This window comes from Acartia tonsa, chromosome 4 (genome assembly GCF_053477335.1).
Source record: "Acartia tonsa isolate MP-2025a chromosome 4, ASM5347733v1, whole genome shotgun sequence".
Taxonomy (NCBI): Eukaryota; Metazoa; Arthropoda; class Copepoda; order Calanoida; family Acartiidae; genus Acartia; species Acartia tonsa.
In genome coordinates, this window is record NC_137263.1 from 6,667,396 (window position 1) to 6,681,768 (window position 14,373).

The 14,373-nt window shown below is 32.6% G+C and overlaps 1 protein-coding gene across 1 annotated transcript in view; it reads right to left on the minus strand.

The window, feature by feature from the left end:
* LOC145318194 (uncharacterized) overlaps positions 1-14,373 on the minus strand; it is a 62,225-nt gene that overhangs the window by 25,313 nt on the left and 22,539 nt on the right. Inside the window, exons 6-7 of the mRNA XM_080159536.1 lie at positions 6,977-7,073; positions 1,302-1,367 (exon numbers count right to left, since the gene is read on the minus strand). Coding sequence (XP_080015662.1) covers positions 1,302-1,367; positions 6,977-7,073 — 163 coding nt within the window. The remainder of the gene's footprint in view (positions 1-1,301; positions 1,368-6,976; positions 7,074-14,373) is intronic.

Sequence of the window (14,373 nt, forward strand, 5' to 3'; positions counted from 1 at the left end):
GGGATTAATAATTATAACAATATGGTGGGGTGCAAAAAAATAGCCTAAAACCCCTTGAACCCAATAGCAAATGTCAATAGCTCATGGGAAGTATGAGTGACATTAATAAGTTTTTGTGTATTATACAGCCATGCTTAAGCCTTAAATATGAAATATTAATTCATTTCTGAAAAAAAATTCAATAGTTTTGAGCAAGTTGTAATTAAATGTGTCAACGCCATTCTAGAATATTTTCTATATATGACTACTACAGTGTCCCGGATTAGAAAAAAATTGTTAAAGTTATGGCCCCCAGCCAAAAATTGGTTGATTTATGCAAAGAAAATGGCCCTCGCAAAATATTTTTTCTGTAATGCAAAAATTGCAACGGTGCAAGCACTTTGAAATTTTGAGGCCCCCCTTAAGGAGGTCAAAAATTCATTGCATTAGAACTAAGGCTTCATGGTGCTCCCAGGAAAGGCCTTGAGGAGTAGAATCAGGAGTTTATTGAGAATTGTCCAATTTGTAGAGGTTTTTTGAGATTTTCTCATTCTAAGAACGAGATATTTTGAAACGAACAAAAGTTCTAATTCTACTCCTCAAGCCCTTTCCTGGGAGAACCATGAAGCAAAATTTTAACACAATTTCTAATCCGGGACACTGTAACTACATACATTCAGATGAAAAATTTAACTTTAAATTCTAAATTAAATAAAAATGACACATTTTCTTTTAATATAAAGTACGGGTTTATGATTTAATATCTTAATACCTTAAAAGTTAAAGTAGTTTACACACATATTAGAAAAGAAAAATACTTTTTTCATGACTTTTCTTTTATATCGTTAAAAGGCCAATTAAGATAGAATTAGAGATAGCAAAATATGAAAGTAATGGTAATATTTATCTTCTCTCTGTGAAGGTTATTTCCTTCATTTCTTTCCTTGTGCAGGGATAAAAAGAGAGTTGAAATTGAAAATCTTCATTTCTCACATTGTAAAAAATGTCATATTTTTTTAGTTCTGCCTTTTTATAATTTCATTTGGGAAAATATCTGTAGAAAGTTTGTATAAATAATTTCTATTAAAAAAAACACGTGGAAGGCATGGGTTTTCTTCACGTTTTAGAGCCGGTTTGTTCCTGGCGAAAAACAAGCAAATTCTTATTATAATTAAGATTTAAGTGAATTCTTACAGGACAAATAACAAGATTGGTTTCCTTCTTGTATATTCTAAAGAAAGTTATTGTTTGGATATTGTAAATAACAAATTCATCTTACATTCATCTAAAACTTTGTTCAAATCTCTAATTAAAACTGGTACCTGGCTGTACATGTCCCCATCCTGACAGCGCTCTCTGTTCCCTTGATATCTGGACAGGCTTGGAACCTGAAACATGTATATCCTTATAACAGGATGTTTGTCTGTTTCTTTGTCTGTGTGTCTGTACCAAAGGATCTCGCTAACCGCTGAACCGATCGGGTTCTCCTTAACAGGGTAGATTCTCATATGTCCTGGAAAGGTTTTAAACTATTTTGGGGGAGGGTACCACCACCCTCCCAAGAGAAATCACAAAAAATCAAAATGTTTTTTACGTTCTCGATTTTAGAAAAGAGAGTTCAATGCAAACATAAACGTCAAACGCAATATAGACATATTTTAAATATAAAGAAAACATTTAAAGTGCCACTAGAGGCCTCTAGGGGCGTAGCCGCTAGTATATATAATAGTAAAGTGTAATAAGTCCGCTAGATGCTAACGGTCAGCCTTTAAAGACCTATCCCATATAAGGGAGCAATTTTTCACCAATGGCTTTTACTAATTATGCTTTCTAGTCTAATCATCGTGTTAAGCTATTTAGTAAAGGAATGGTACACTCCCTTCCTTTCCCCAGACAAAAATGAAACCTCCTGAAAAAAATTCGGAGATACTCCATTCATCTCCTTTCTTGGAGCAAAGCCCATACCTAGAGATAAGGGGATAAACCATATAGTATTAATAGATATTCTAAAATTGAGGATATAAACCTAAATCAGTGAAGACATATTTAATATCTAATGAAATAAATGATTTATTATAATTTCATATTTTTCTCCTTAGATTGATAAAAGATTAGAAAACTAGAGGCTTGTGAAAAAGATTAAATATTGTTAGAATTCTACACAAAATAGATTATATTTGGATGATATTTAAACCACCTCTTGGGCACAAATTTGATAAAATCCATTATTTTGGAAGTAAACTCCCATTTATTCTCCCTCCTCTTATTCCACTTATTAATATAAAAAAAACGTAGCTTTTGGAGCATTAGCTCTGGGGGAGTTTGCAGTTTTTGGAATTTGCTGTCATTTACAAAAGGTTTTAGTGAAATAAAAATTTTCATAAAAGCAACAAAAAATTCAAAAGTCAAAATAATTTCAACATGGTATTACCTAATATTGCACAAAATTTGAAACAAAGAAATAAGAATGTTGGGAAGTATATTGATTGTCCAAAAAAGAAATATTGGAATGTGTCCAAAATTTTGACTGAATTCCTCGATGTGAAAGTTGTCCTTTGTTAAATTGTTGGATAGGAAGTTGTTAAATTCTTTCACTTTTAGACCATCTACACTTATATTAATCTCAAATCCTTTCTTTATATCTATCTATTTCTCTCTCTTTTCTCTTCCTCTCTCCCCCGCTCTCTCTCTCTTCCCTCTTTCTCTTTCCTCTCCTCTCTCTCTCTCTTATTTCTCAACATCTATCTTTCTCTCTCTTTTACTTTTAAACCATTATATATTTATAATTATATTCAACTCCCTACCCATCTCTCTTTTGATTTTCTTTCTGATGCATCCTTTTTCCTTCATTAATACTTTTTTCATTTGCCTTCCCCTATATCTATTAAAAGCAAAGCCCAATCGATCCAGTTTTAAGCGAAATTTTAAGCTTCACCCGGACAGACATACTTTTTAATCTTTATGTTAATCTGATAACAAATTACTTGTTCCTTGGCGAGAAAGGGGACAGTGGGCTGTTTATTACACTAGTCCCCAAAGTTTATAATACCGTTATCTTATTCGTTGAATTAACAATTTTAGGGACTCAAGAGAATTTTGATTGGTTGGCTTATTCAGTTGAGTGTTAAACGTTTCAACAACTAATTCTAATCTTATGTATTATGATTGGGGATGTACATTATATGGCAATTGTCTTATCCCTTTAGATCCCTGCTTATTACTACCCTTTAAATCCAAAAACCACCCTACTTTCCTTCTTTCCAAATAAATCCTTATTACAAATAATCTAAACTAAAAGTGTGAAGGGAATTTTGTGTAATATACAAGTTGGAATTCTTTATACATAGTTTTTTTTGTATAAGCAAATCTATTCTTGATAACAGTACGTTCGTGTGCCTGATCAGAAATTTATTTATCTAATTTTATGGTTGTGACCTATGCAACAGTTTTAACCAGTACACCTTTAAAATGTAGATGATAAAAATATTCTAATCAGAAACATTTATATAAATTACGGCATCTATGATATGTTGTTTTATTTAAGTAATCTAATAGCTTTACTTTCATGAATGCTATCATTCTTGTATCTTACATATCTCAGATAAAAGACGGGTAAAGACGGCCATAAAAGGAAATGAAAAAAATACTTTTGAAAGTTTTGTAGAAAAATGTACAAGTTATATTACCAAATTAAATAAAACCTGGTCAGTGAAAAATAGCCTGGTGTTACCTAGCAAAACTGATAAAACTTTGATATATGTACACTGTACAGAAAGACCTCTTGATTATTAGGTTTTCAGTCGTAAACATGGCGAGGTTTTTTAAAGATATTTTGGTAATTCCTCCAAAAAATCAATAAAATTATTTTTAAACAGTAAATAAAAATATATTTAAATATAACCGCAGAAAAATTATATTAAAAATTAAAAATTGATATTCTAAATTATTTCATTATAATTAATAAATTTTGTATATTGTGATATTTGACAATGAAATGACATTAACTAATTAGTTTGTGCTGGATTTGTTTGCAGCCAGGAATTAAGGGATATGATATGATTAAAGTAAATAAAAGCAATTTTACAAAACATGTTTGTGTGTACACAATAGCGCATCAAATACATTATCAAGCATTTCGGTTAAAAAGAAGTCGTCAGATTTGTTTCTAATAATAAACATACATGGAAAATATGATAACAGTTGGAAGAGAAAAAGTTAAAGAATAGATGGGCACGAGCTATATGTAACTCTAACCCACAGGGTGGGGACCCTGTGCAAACTTTAATTGGGTATTGAATATCAGGCAATAGCGTCGGAAATATAAACACAGCCAAGTCGCTAAAATAGGCGGAAAAAAGAAAAAAGGTCCCCACCATTTGAGCCAGGTAGTTGTCTGGATTATACGTGTACAGGGTCTGGTAGGGGATTGAGCGACCCGCACCCGAAAATTTCGACATTCTCCTTGAACTGAAATCGAGAGAAGTGTATATGGGAGATTAATAAAATCTTTAAGAGGTGTGATGTATTATTGTCAAGGGGTTCAGATGGATCAGACTATTTGTTTCTAACAAAAAAATACTCAACTGTGCCTGATGAATTGGCGTTGTTAATGACGCTTATGGAAAATTAGCTTTCAAAATACTAAGAAAAATATTTTCTAATTTTGAATAATTGATTATCATTTTTTACCAAGTTTACAAAGAATAGGTATACATACAACAACCAGTATCCAGTATCTAAAAATGTCAATAAAATATTTTATTGGTATTTCCAAAACTGCTTCACCCGGTTTAACAAGGGGGAAGATAAATATATTATATGTATTATGAGAAAATTCCCCATTTTATGTCAAATTTTGATATGGGTCTGACTCGGAGAGATAGTATGTATTTATTATCCTAAATGTAATATCTAGAAAGTGTAGATTACTTTATACATTGGTATTTGGACGGTCGTATCATGATAATAAAAAGAGTAGAATTTTATATTAGATCCAGGGTTTAAATGTGTATTTCCCCTCTCAACCTTTCTCTCTATATTTTTATTATATATAAATGTTTGTTTTTGTCTGTATTCTAACTATTATTTGAGGGTATTTTTAACTTATTTCCTTGTATCTATTTCACCCCATTCTTTGAATATATATTTTTCATGTCAAGTCATAATCAGTAAATGGATGTAATTTTCAAAGCGAAATTGGTTCGTTCGTGACGGATGGATTTTTTTTGTTGAATTGTTAGAATTGTCCTATCGATTTCAAACTTTGTATGATGATTTCTGTAACATTTTTGTACGATTTGGAAAGCGTAGCAACTCTATAATAGTTACCAGAAAGTCCGTATTTCCATTTAAAACGTGCTGATTTTCTAACTTTGTAATACAACTTTTTGAATGATATAATTCTTCTAATCGTTTGACTTTTAGAATTGTAATTCCTATAACAAGAAGGTCCAATATATTCGGCGAAGCATCTCTATAATTATTTCTAAAAATGTGTGTATTTTATTTAGACTTACTAATTAATGTTCTACTTCCGACGCTTACCAGGAATTATTGTTAACTTGCGCAATTCTAGTCTTGGTTTCTGTTTGTTTGTGTGTATGGTGTAATTGCTGTTTAGTAATTTCACCAAATGTTGTCAAAGCAAAAAGCTACAGAAAATTATTATTATATGAAAATTATTTCCCCTGATTGCATAGATTTAAGAAATTGTACATTTTTTGTAAACAATTTTTCCCCCCCTAAAATTAATGTACCATATTCATAAAATTGAATAATTAATAAGACTGTAAGAAAGGCGAGGTTGTTCTGAGCGTATCGTATTGTTGCTTGCAATTCTATGAATGCGGACACGTTCAGGGAGGTGCAGGACAATTGCAATTAAATTAATCTATTTTTACCCCCATCCCTTCCTCCCTTTAAATAAGTACAAGCTATAACAGGCACAATTTAACACTGGAGAAATGGGAGGGGGGGGGGGGGGGGAGAGCAGGGTATAGTTATTTATTGCATTGTATTATAGAAGCTTTACGCGGACATTAAGATTAAAAATTATAAAATTAAAAACAATTTAAAACTGGTATTAGTCTTATTATTTTTATTTTAATATCCGTGAAAAATTGTCTGTAATACGATGTTATGCATAATTTCAACGGATGTTTCGAAGCCATACTGGAAAAATCATTTTTGCATCCATTTTCCTTCCCCTGAATCCCTGACGCCCACTCTAGTTTTCTAGTTTGCACTGTAGGCATCAATTTCTGCCGATTTGCAATCCAAGTTTCCCAGAAAAGACGTTTTTGATGGATTAGCAACAAAACTAAGTGACTAGATCCACCAGGCAGCTTCTTATAAAAGACTTGAATTATTAGTTTTCAAATAGTAATTTCATCTATTTCACAGAAAAAAGGCATTAAATTATTTGATACTGTAAAAAATCAACACAAAAATAAAATTAATACAGTGAAATATGTGAATAAGATATGAAAATTATTTAAATCAGTGTTAATAAATCAGTTATAAAGACACTTTTTAGTAAGGTACAATATCAATTTCATCCCCGATTTAAATAATACAACTCTATTAAACTAGCGTTTACTTAGGGACGTGCGTATGACATCTGTAGAAAAACTATTGTTCCTTTTACATTTTTTTTGATAGTATTTGTGTTACTTTCATTGTACGAAAGGATGATGTAAATAATGTAAGTATAATCATTTTTCCAGTATTGCTTTGAAACCTATCAATATTCGCTGTATTAGAACCGATTCTTAGCAACACTTAAAATTCATGTATATGATTGTATTAAAGACAATTTTCAACAAATATTTAAATAAAAATCATGAGATTAAAACCTGTTTTCGGCTTCTCGGGTCTAACAAAACTGATTTGAATAAATTTTCATCTTAATAACCGCAGAAAGCTGTATATAATACGATGCAATTAATAACTATTCTTAAGGTGCCGCGTCCGTTTGCATAAATTGAAAACATTTTACCTGAAAATAAGAGACGTAGCATTTCCACAATGCGAGAGTGAGGAGAGAGGATACAGACATTCACCATATCCACGGCTGTACGAGAACGTGTAGTGTCCTAAAATAATGGATATATTATTTCTTGGATCTTACACCACATTATCTTGTTCTCTAATAAAGTGAAACACGCTGCTGGCTAAATAACAACTTTCCCCTTCTACCCTCTTTACCAAGCCCCTCCCTTTCTACTGGATGAACGAATAGACTATAATGAATGAGTTCCGTGTTGGCAATCAAATTTGATGACACTTTTTCCCTTGTCATAATATCCACGTTTATTCTACATCTATTCCTGAAATTGATGTTATCCTTCTTACATTGGTCGTTGACGAGATTGTAGCGGACATATACAGACAAACATACGAACAACTTATTAATATCTAAAAAATTGTAATCAATAATACAAAGTAATACGATGTCTGTCTGTCTGTCCGTCCGTCCGTCTGTCCCTTAAGATCTCGGTAACCACTGAACCGATCGGATTCTACTCTTCAGGGAATATACCTACTGGTCCTGTGGTGGTTTTAGACTATTTTTTGGGGGGATGGGACACCCCCAACCCCCCCAAAAATAAAAAATCCCCCCCAAATTTTTTTTTCTTGCGTAGGTATGTATTTTTCCCCAATTTTTTTTTCTTATGGGGAAGTTGGCGGCAGCACCAGTAATACCTAATTTTTTTTTTTAATTACCTCTTGGGGCAAAGTCCCTAGGGTATATTCCTCTTAGTATTATTTTTAGCGATTTCGAAAATTTGAGTACCCCCCCCCCCCCCCCCCCGACAACAAAATAATAATTTAAGTAAACTATTATTAGGTTGGACAGGAGGAAGGGAGGGAGGGTATATAAGGCGAGACACGAGCCTTGCCTTGCCTCCTTAGTCAACCATGCCAACCAGTTTAGGATCTCAGTCCCTCGCTACAAGGCAGTCGACTAGCAAACAGCTTCAAGCTTTCAGTCTATTTATATACAGAATTCTTACTGTATTGTTTACCCCTTTCCCCTCCCATCTGACCAACAACCCCCTTATCCCCGCCCCCTTTATGTTCTCCCTCTCGTCCGCTCCGTGTCCGCGTTTTTTTACTGTATTGTTTACCCCTTTCCTCTCCCATCTGACCAACAACCCCCTTTTCCCAGTCCCCTTTATGTTCTCCCTCTCGTCCGCGTATTTTTAGCAAGAACAATTTTATTTGTGGGTTGCGTAGCAATATTTAAAAGAAATAGCCTAACCTAAAATAGTTTTTTGAAATTTAGAAAATTAAAGTACCCCCGACAACGAACATCTGTGGCCGCAGCGCTCGGCTCCCTAGCCTATAACCTAACCTAACCTAACCTAAAATAGTTTTTTGAAATTTAGAAAATTAAAGTACCCCAGACAACGAACATCCGTGGCCGCAGCGCTCGGCTCCCTAGCCTATAACCTAACCTAACCTAACCTAAAATAGTTTTTTGAAATTTAGAAAATTAAAGTACCCCAGACAACGAACATCCGTGGCCGCAGCGCTCGGCTCCCTAGCCTATAACCTAACCTAACCTAACCTAAAATAGTTTTTTGAAATTTAGAAAATTAAAGTACCCCAGACAACGAACATCCGTGGCCGCAGCGCTCGGCTCCCTAGCCTATAACCTAACCTAACCTAACCTAAAATAGTTTTTGAAATTTAGAAAATTAGAGTACCCCGACATCAAGTTGTGGACACAGGAAAAAGGCAAGCTTCAATTTAATTCAATAACGTGTCCGTGCTGTGGAGAAGCCTCGCTTCGCTCGGCTTCCCCACACAGCACGGACACGTTATTGAATTAAATTGAAGCTTGCCTTTTTCCTGTGTCCAAATCTTTTCCTCCTCCCGCAGACTATCCAGACTGTCGGGGGGGGGGGGGGGGGGGGGGGTACTCAAATTTTCAAATTGATAAAAAATTTTGTAACAGGATAACGCCAAAAATAGAATTCAAAGAAAGAAATATTTTGGAAACCTTAAGTTTTGATGATATTGAACCAAATATGAATTCTAAATTGAATAGAATGCAAAATTAGCACAGAGAATATTTGATATTGATATTTGCAAACTCGCTGTTTCTCTTCTTTGAAACTTAAATTGTACTCTTTTAAAAATAACTTATAATATAAAACATTTAAGGTTGATTAAGTCAAATTGTAGCGAAGCTAATTGAATTTTTTTAAGCAAAAAAAACTTATAGAGAGCAAGTGAAAAAATGCCTTCGAATTTTGGCTTTTATTCTTATAAGAGGTTGGAAATAAAAGTTTAAGGGAATCTATTTGTGTATTTTTGTAACTGTTATAAATCTTTAATTGTATTAAAATTAATAAATGTTTTTTTTTTATCGAAATTATAAGAATAGAACAAATAATCTATTTTCTAAATATAAAAATCAGATAAAATCCCAAATATACATGTTTGAAATAAAATATTGTAAAAATAAATCAGATAGATAATTTAAAAATGTTCAAAGTCTTGGAAGAGAAAAAGTTCTGGATTTGCTGAGCTGAGACATTTTTCTCTCCTAAAATATCTGATTCAGGATTTTGAAGGACCGTTCAAAGCCGCAGATTTTTTTCAAGATTTCATTAATTCTTTTAAAATATATCTGGTGGCTTAATGGATGTATTGTTACCTGGATCCTACACCAGATTTTTTCAATATTTCATTAATTCTTTTAAAAAATATCTAGTGGCTTAATGGATGTATTGTTACTTGGATCCTGCACCAGATTTATTGGATCTCTATTAAAGTGCAACGGGATAAAACGGTTCCCCCGCTACCAACCGCTTTTCTCCTTCCCTACTACTGGCTAAACGAACTAACCAATAAACGAGTTTCATGTTAGCAAGAAAAATTGACTAATATTTTCCCCTTACATAATATCTACATATATTCTACATCCATATAAGTGGCTTTGCCCCACGTAGGCAAAAAGTACTACTTTTTATTTCTATTTAAATTATCAAAATAATGGATTATCAACAGGTACGATCTCTTTTGGGGTTTAACCTCCATACAAAATTGTTTGTAGCCTGCCATGTAACATTAACGTAAGAGTTATTGATTAATAAGCCAAACCGTTTGTGAGTTAGAATTATAAATAAAATTATTTCTCAAAACCTTAAAGTTTTCTACTATCAAATTATATGCTTAACCTTACTTTCTTTCTCTTTTTTTAATAGTTAGTTTCAACTGAAGGCTTAATTTTTACATGGATTTGATTTTAAGTTTAGGTGTATGATAAAAAAAATAGGTAGGAGTTAGAGGAATTGAGGATCTCCCCAATGAAATCTATGTGCACGCCTCTTAATACAATTCAATATTCATAAACTTAAACTTTGAATAATAATAATTCATGAAACTTATTTACATTCTTGGAACAATTTTGTTCATGCACAGTCCTTTCAACAACTGTAAGAAGCGGTAGGAAGGAATTCTCAATTTTTCCCAAGCAAAAATGTATTGGGTTTTATCAGGAATGGATTTTGTGCATGCATGCAATCATTTTATGCAGTAAATGTGGTTTTTATCGCCAGTACTTGGTGGGCAGGCCAATACTTTTTGTGTAATTTTAGCATCAGGTTTTAATTACATGAAAAATATTGTTTTTGATATTGGTAAAATCCATCATTTTGTCAGTGGAACATTTTTAAACTTTAAATTAATATTGTAACACCCCTTAGAGTTATAAATAAACATGTGAAATTTTTTTTGTAGCATCTTTGAATGAACACAGTAATAGTGTCTGACTGATTATGACGTAACAAAAAAAATTAGCCAATGAGAGGCCACTATAAATTTTACCATTGGTCAATAACGGCCTCTCATTGGCTGTGTTCTCTTTGAATTAGTTTTAGGTTTAATCTAAAATTTCCATTCTATAAAACATTTATATGAAAGTTTTATATGTATATGTCCATTTTTAGGCTTAATGACAAAAGTTCTAAACTTGTCTCATTTATAATTCTGTCTATCAGCAACTCTGTAATGACCTAATCAAATCTTTAAATGTTATGTAAGGATTCTCTCTATCTTAATCTTAAAGTTGGGGCAGCAAAACTAACTTTTATATCAGCTGAAATTTAATTCATTTGTATATTGGGAGTACAGTAACATCATTATAAAGACATTGCCCAATGCCTTCACAGGCAATAATTCATAACATGCACGGTTATGACTCTAAGGCCGAGCAATCAAAGACTTGGTCGTCCGATAGGTGTTACTTTAATTAATACCCAAGGAGTTTGTCCAGGAATCTCAACATATAAGATATTGGTGTCAGAGTTGAATTTTTAGACTAATATAAAGTTGGTTTAGTAACCCAAACTGTCCTATTCATTTGTATTAAAGCGGATATATTACAGGTAGAGGAGCGACAATGCTGATAAACTTACAGTTACCAGGTACCTATTCCTGGATTCCTGACTTATCTATTTGATTGTAAGTAGGGTGACCTCATCTTTTTATTTACATTAATCAATACTTTACAATTAAACGGTTGTGTGTGCATTTGGTATTTAAGTTAAATATTATATTATAAAACTTTTCTATATAGTTTTATAATATAAGTAAAATATTTTTTAAATGCATTACTTTTCTATAATTAAGGTCGCACAAGATAGCTCTTATCGTTTATTTAGTCATGTTATAATTGTCTTGTTTAGTTCAAACTTGGCATGATGATTCCTGTATTGGTAAGGCACAATTTAGACAGCCTACCAACTTTAAAAATTCTTACAAAATAGTCCGTAGGTCCAATTAAAACCTGTCTTAACCTCTTTTCGAGGAAGCTTTGTGTTTATCAAGATCGAAATTAATTCCTTATTCATAATCCCAATTCGGCGGAAATGTCGTCTTTGTTTGACTTTCCTTTTCTAAAGAGACGCGGCATGGGTGTTGTTTATGTTTTGATGTGTCCACGTTCTTTACTTTTGAATGATATGTGAGTGGATGAAGATTTCGGAGAATAAAGTTGGGCCTATCATTGGTTTCATAGTGCATGAACAACCCTAGTATATCAGGGGCTTTAAACCATAAGAACTTCAGGTAGATTTTGTTCATTTTATTTAAATTGAATGGCGTATAGGACGAATTTATTAAGTTTAAAAGGCTTTAGCCAGCTAAAAATGTAACTTTATTATGATTCAATTATTATGTTTTAGTAATTTTTATGTGCCTTTATTTTTGCATTTAACAATGATCTATTAAACCAAATAATTTTCCTTTAAAGCCAAAGTACCCAAAGATTCTTAACCGTAGAAAAAAAAGATTTTAAAAAGCAAATAATATTATGTGGTTATAAAAACTGGAATTTTGTATTAATTGATTTTGTAATTTCAGGACTTTGAAATAGTTTGTATCAATAAATCTATACTCAAACCTGCTGTTGAAACTTGATGGTTCCTGGTATTGGGGGTTTTTGTCCGTCAAACAAGATCTCTAGAACTTCCCGCTAATTCGGAAGTCACACTTAACCAAAGTGTCATGGTTAAGACAAAACCTGTTGATTTTAAAACTTTTTTGATAACAAGTTTTTACTTATATTATTTATCCCTTTCATCGGATCGTTGGATTATAACATTGTACCTTGGTATTATAAGTGAAGCATCTCTATAATCAAGTCCTAAAAATGTAAGAATGTTCTTAAACTGCATCCTGTATTTAAGGAGTTTTGAAACAAATTTACTTACAATTTTGCTGATGGGTTTGTCATCTTTGTTCTATTATGATATTCTACAATAATAATATCATACAACTACTTCAATTCTTTTCAAGTTGTATAGTTTTTATTGAAAAATATTTTTAAAAAGCAGAAATTTTGAGAGGGTTTAAGCTGCATTCATACCTCTGAACTAAAGTTATTTCTGCTGGCTATACATTGTATACAATAGATATGAATAAAGAAATAATATTGGAATGTTTTTTCATCATTCTTTTATATAAATTTTTAATTTTACTTTTTTATTATGAAATAATTTTCTTTATACCAATTGACCAATTGCTTACCCATTCTTATATATTTCTATCTACAAATAATGATAATAATTGTGATGGACTCATCCTATTGTGAAAAGGTGAAAATAAGGAGTGAAAAAAGAACCCCTGTTAAACCTAGCTGCTTGATGTTGACATACATCCTATTATATAAAGTAGTAAGCGTTTTTTGTCTCTTACGAAGGATCTCGCTAACCGCTGAACCGATATTGTTCTCCTTTACAGTGAAGCTTCTTATAGGTCATGGGAAGGTTTTAAACTATTTTTGGGGAGGGTGTCTTCACCCCTCTCCCTCCAAAAAATATTTTCTTTACTCTTTTGAAACTCAAATTTAAAATGGGCTGAGGTCGACTTTTCCCTCTCCTACCTTAAGTACCCCTAGAGGCTTCTAGGGGCGTATCCGCTAGTAAATATCATAAAGTAGTAATGTGTTTTGTTTGTCCGTTAAAATCTCCCTATCCACCAAAGTTATTAATTTCTCTATTTTAGGAAGGCTTTACATGGGTCCTAATTTGTTATGAGGATATTTGATTTTAAAATTTAAGTCTTAGGAAGGTGTTATATTATGAACAGAGGCTTAAATCGACAGAATAGGAGCGCCTAGTTTCTGTGGGAAAGAGGTTGTTCATCATTCTTAAATGTGCACAAATGTAAATTGATGTTGACAAGAATAGTTACTAAATGGAATTACAATTACTCAAGGCTCGACACCCGCATTCGCCCATTTTTTAGATTGCAGCCGCTTGTTTCATCATACTAACGAGGTTTAAATTCTTGAAAAAGTCACAGCCACATTCTTAGTTTATTATTTGCAAGGTGCACTGAATTCCAATAAGTAGGAAAAGGAAAAAATAGTCTAAAACAACAACAAGACTATGTATAGCTTCTATAAAAAGGAGAACTCAATCGGTTTAGTAGTTATGGAAAGCTAAAGATTTAAAACATTACTTCAAGATTGGGATAACTCAATCATCTGCGCAATTTTTGTAGTCTGTAAACGCGAACCAAACTTTTTTTTCAAAATTCGCAGCCTAGCTGCATTAAAAATGTGCGGCTGTTAAGCCCTGAATATACTCACAGCTAACAACTTATACTAAGAAGAGAACACAAGAGAGCAAAAGTATTTTCATTCCTCTTTTCTATTTTTAGCAGCGCTAACACTCTGTAACTGGGGCACAACAAGAACGCAAGAAAGCAAAAGTATGAAGATGATTAAAGTCCCTCCACAGATTATGACATTATACGATAGAATAGCCAATGAGGGGCCAGCACAAATTTTACCATTGGTCAATTACAGTGTATACTGGCCTGTCATTGGCTTTTTTATCATATGACGTCATAATCTGTGGCGGTACTTTAATCATC